This window comes from Vigna unguiculata, chromosome 1 (assembly GCF_037176805.1).
Source record: "Vigna unguiculata cultivar grain cowpea cultivar isolate G323 ecotype 2 chromosome 1, ASM3717680v1, whole genome shotgun sequence".
Taxonomy (NCBI): Eukaryota; Viridiplantae; Streptophyta; class Magnoliopsida; order Fabales; family Fabaceae; genus Vigna; species Vigna unguiculata.
The window spans coordinates 3191265-3196128 of record NC_140792.1 but is presented as its reverse complement, the minus strand read 5'-3'; the positions used below and the strand labels follow the sequence as shown (position 1 = coordinate 3196128).

Below are 4864 nucleotides of genomic sequence, written 5' to 3'. Positions count from 1 at the left end.
TTATTATCCTATTCACTGCAAGGTACCACCATGGTATATTAATGAAAACCTGAACCAAAGCAAAAACGAGGATTTAAAACAACACACATTTGAATTTGATTAGCATGTGTATTGTATGTGTGCAATCCCAATCTTTGCATTTAATCATTCAAATTCACGCTGATATCAAGTCAATAACCTCAGATTGCACAGGTGATGACGATGGAGAACGAGACGGATCGCACTCCACAGTTTCCACCACAGTTTCCCCAAATTCTCCCGAGCTTTCTTTTTTAAAAACCCTAAACCTAATTTCACAATTCTGATTTTTTTGAAAAATAATTATCCCACCTTAAATTATAAAAACCCTAAACCCTAATTTAACATTTTAAATTACCCTAAACCTAATTTAATTACATCTGCCCATTCCACGTCACTATTTTCCTGCCAAGTCACTGAATAACTGGTCAACCTTGCCATGTCACTGTTCACCAAACGCCGTCAACCCAGACTTAACGGAAATGACAAAAGTGAGACTTTTAAACTAAAAAGGGAACCATTTTGAGATTTCGAAAAATACAGGTACCAAATTGAGATTTGGAGTCGAAAATGGAGACCAAAAGCATAATTAAACCATATAATTATTATTTATTTTGGACTATTTTTACAAGATTACATAAGGTAAAAAAACATGCACATAAGAAAGAAGTTACCAAAAAAAATTACACAATTGATTGTTATAAATAAATATTATTAGTTTAAAAAAGAATGGTAAAAAATAATTTTCATGCTTAAAATATGAAGATATTGTAAGTATTAATACGTAGAATTAATAATAAAACTTACAAAAATAAGTTACGCTCTCACTTGAATAACTTTAATATTTGAATAAATTTAAATTTACATCGTATTGATAACTGTTTCTGATATAAAGCAACATAATTTTTTTATTGAAACAAAAATAATAATAATGAATATTTTTAAATAAGTATTTTCAACCAAAAATGTTGTCAATTCAATTAATTTTTTTCTAAAAATTGTACAAATAAAGCAGTCCCATATAAAATTTTAAAAATTAACACAAACAAGTTATTCAAATAATTATACATGTGATGATTGAAGACAAAGAAAAAAAAAGTTTAGTTAACTGTCTTTAGTTGCGTGTATATATATATATAAAAAAAAAAAAACTGTCTTTGGTTAGACGTTATTGGCTTTAATGTATCTGTTAAACCGTAGTTTTCTTAATTGGACATAATTTTCTTGATTTAATTTGAATTTGGTGTTGCTGTCCAAATTTAAGTTAGCGATTAATTACTATAATCAGAAGAAATATATGCACGTATCAAGCAAGTGACTTTTTCGCGGTAAAAGACAAAAAGTCTCATTTCGTAAAGAATAGAAAGATATTGAAGTCATTTAACAATAAAAATTGGAAATTTTGTAGCAAGAAAAAAGAAATTTAACTATTCATTTGAAAGAGAAAAGCACGAGAAAGAAAACTATTTTCTTTCACATCATTCACAAAACTAAGAAAAGGTTAATTCAGTATTGGTTTCGATAGAATTTAAAGCCACTTAAATTAAGGTAGTTGCAAATTGTTACACTGTGAAGTTCTCTCAAAATTGTTATACCTTCTAGCGTCACTAGAAACAAGATGATGAATTTCTACATAAGATGTTGAAAGTCTAACGTTGACTAGATATAAAGTCATTTTATAATATATAAATAAGGTGTAAATTTCACTTTACAAATCAATTTTGTGGGATTGAGTTAGGCATAAAGTTCACTTCTAATATGACATTAAAACCAAGTTAAAGTTTATTTTAGCAAGATTTTTTGAATATTTTGATCCATCTGTTATCGGGTCACTAATAAACCAATTTTGTAGAATTGAGTTAAGCATAAAAGCCAGTATAAATCTTATTTATTTTGCCGAGTGAAGATGCAAGATTGAATTAATTTTAGAATTAAAAAAAAAAATGGGTATACCTTTGTTTGTGTCATATGAAAATAGAAAGGCAAATTGTTAGGCCATTTTCCGTATTTCTCTTGGTTCCATTTGCAACAAAACAAAGAAGGCCACAATGAGTGTTCTCTAAAAATGAATTGAAAACAAAAAGGTGGAAGAGGAAATCTAATCCTTAACCTACACATGCGGGCACAAAAATTGGTCGCTACCACAAAACTTGAATTATAATAATTATTACCAACCCTACCAATCCAAGAATCTCTAAGTGGACTTTCAGTGTCAGAACCTGTAGCAGTACCCCCAAAAAAATCACCTTTTCTCGAACCCTCACTAAACATATATGCTTAAACTCATTAACCATTTTTATTATTATTTCTTCCCTATCTTTGCTTTTTAAAATTCAAACCATGTTTTGCATCAAAAGAATGGAAACTCATGTTCTGATGCAATTCAATTCTCTTCTCTCCATATAATAGCACAAGACTTCATCAACAACACCACACCAGCAACAAGATAAAGATCTCAGAGCTTGTGACTTGTGACTTGTTTTGTTCCAATGAGCATGTTAGGCCTGAGAGACCTAGTTCTCATAGCTCAAACACCTTCCCTGCACCAACCCCAACCCATCTCAGAAAACCAAACTCCCAACCTTCCTCTTCCTTCTTCCGCCGCTCTCAGTGTTGGCTTTGGCATTTTCCCTCTCCTCACTGCCACACCCTGTGTTCCACACCCTCACCAAACCAATGAGATTCAAGACTGCGCTGGTGGTGCTGCTGGCAACACCACCACCACCACCACCACCAACTATTGGAACCTCAAGATGTGCCCAGAAGTGAATCCTCCGAAGAAGGGTGTGATCAACATGGTTGATGACGATGAGGAGGATGATGAGGATGATGAGAGACATCATCATCATCATAATCATCATAATCACCATAAGGGTGTGATGGAGAGCGAAGAAAACGGGATTTATGGACCTGACTTTAGGGTGTGTCAAGATTGTGGCAACAGGGCCAAAAAAGATTGCATCTTTAGAAGATGCAGGACCTGTTGCAAGGGACGTGGATACGATTGCAGCACTCACGTGAAGAGCACGTGGGTCCCTTCAATTCGCCGCCGGGAGCGGGACACGGTGCTTCCTTCCGCCGGTGGCAGTAAGAGGCCAAGAGCTATAGTGGGGTCCTCACAGAACGCCACTGCCACTTCTCACAGCTCCAACTCCAATAACGCTACAACACCTAAAAGCTTAGCCACAATCTCTTCTCACCAAGGTGCTTTCACTTTCACTTTCACTTTCATTTTCATGTTCTTTCACTCATCAAGGAAATTAAATCGTAAACTTTGGTGTGGTTTGATCCATGTAACTTTTTACTTTTGATTTGTGGTTTTTTGAAGTAATTGGTGGAAGAATGTGGTATAATAAATTGAAGTTGAAATGAATGTGTGGAAATTGCAGATGCGAGCTTCAAACAGTCTTTACCCGGTCATGTTCGTGCACCTGCAGTGTTCAAGTGTCACAGAGTCTCTGCCATTGGGAATGGTGAAGATGAGTTTGCATACTTGGCAACGGTGCATATCAGTGGCCATGTCTTCAAAGGGTTTCTCTATGACCATGGAGTTGAAGGGAAAATTGCAAATGCAGTGCCTTGTGTTTCGGAACTGCAACTGGGAAACAATTGCAGTGCCAAGAACAGAGAATGTTCTTCTGCAATTGGACTTCACAATAACAACAATGCATACCCTGCTTCTGCCACCTGAACATTTCTTAGCAGGTACCAAATTACACCCTCTTTAATTCAAAACAATAAAATCAATGTTTCTGGTCGAACATTAAAAAAAAAAAAACTCTGTTATTTCCAAATCTTACATTGTTACATCACATCTGAGTTTAAGTTACACAGAAAATGCCTGGTTACACATTTTCAAATCAAGTGAGAGTGTGAGTGACAGATTTGTTGTTGACTGAGATATAGAAAATTGTTTGTAAAGAAATTTGATGATGCATGCATTTACTTAGTTGGTGTGAAGCGTGAACAGAGAAGGAATTAAGAGTGAGAATCACTTTTAGAAAATTGTGAGTTTCGAAAACCAAAAGGAAACTAGAAAAAAAAAAAAAAAGCACTTATGGTGCACTTCTCAATGTCCATTATCTTATCAGACTGCAATTGCATTTCCACGTTGCCATCTTTGTTGCATTTCCACCGCCGCATCCTAAAGTTGCATGCTTCATCACTTATATAAAAAAGTAATTATCAGTGAATAATTTTAAAATTTTGATTAAAAGTAGTGATTTGATGTTTTAAATAAATTTGTTCATGATTTTTGACCTCATAATTATCCAAAATACAATTTTATTTTTTAAATTGTACTGTTTCTTGTTTATGGCAATAACAGGTGATGGGTGATGAGTTTGATGAAAGGAAAGAAGTTGATTTTGCAGATTTTCTGGGAAAAGATCTTAATTGTGTAAATTTCTCTTCCAAAAGTGTTTATATTCATGCACAAAGCTTTGAGGGGCCCTTTAAATTTGGTGTACCAGATCAGGGACATCGATGCTGAGGAATTTTAATTCAAGTTTTCATATTTTTATTTAAAGCTTTATGTCAGTCAAAGATTTTACGTCGATTAAAAGTAATACAAATTTATAATATATTAATAAATATAAATTTCATAATTAAAATTGATTTTCGTAAAATTAAATTAAATTTAATATTCATTTCTTATATTTTACCTTATCTCAATGTTAATGGGACATAACAAGATTTCTGTGATGATAAAATGTCTAAAATAATAAGTTCAAGAGGTGAAAATCATGAAAATAGGACTATTAAGTTATAACGTTGACAACTAATTCAAAATTTAAACGATCAGTTAAAACGTCACTTTTCATAGGAAACATAATACGATGATTAC

At 33.3% G+C, this 4864-nt stretch overlaps 1 protein-coding gene across 1 annotated transcript; it reads left to right on the top strand.

The window, feature by feature from the left end:
- The first annotated feature begins 2308 nt into the window (after window positions 1–2308).
- LOC114175485 (protein LATERAL ROOT PRIMORDIUM 1-like) lies at window positions 2309–4546 on the top strand. Its single transcript, XM_028060243.2, has 3 exons — window positions 2309–3222; window positions 3408–3723; window positions 4346–4546. The coding sequence occupies exons 1-2, from the start codon at window positions 2508–2510 to the stop codon at window positions 3707–3709; spliced, it is 1017 nt and encodes a 338-aa protein (XP_027916044.1). The 5' UTR covers window positions 2309–2507; the 3' UTR covers window positions 3710–3723; window positions 4346–4546.
- The last annotated feature ends 318 nt before the right edge of the window (window positions 4547–4864 follow it).

Excerpts from the sequence above, each read along its gene's own strand:
- LOC114175485 (XM_028060243.2), top strand. The coding sequence starts at position 2,508 with ATGAGCATGTTAGGCCTGAGAGACCTAGTTCTCATAGCTCAAACACCT. Across the intron at positions 3,223-3,407 it reads CACAATCTCTTCTCACCAAG|ATGCGAGCTTCAAACAGTCT; the intron begins GTGCTTTCACTT and ends TGGAAATTGCAG.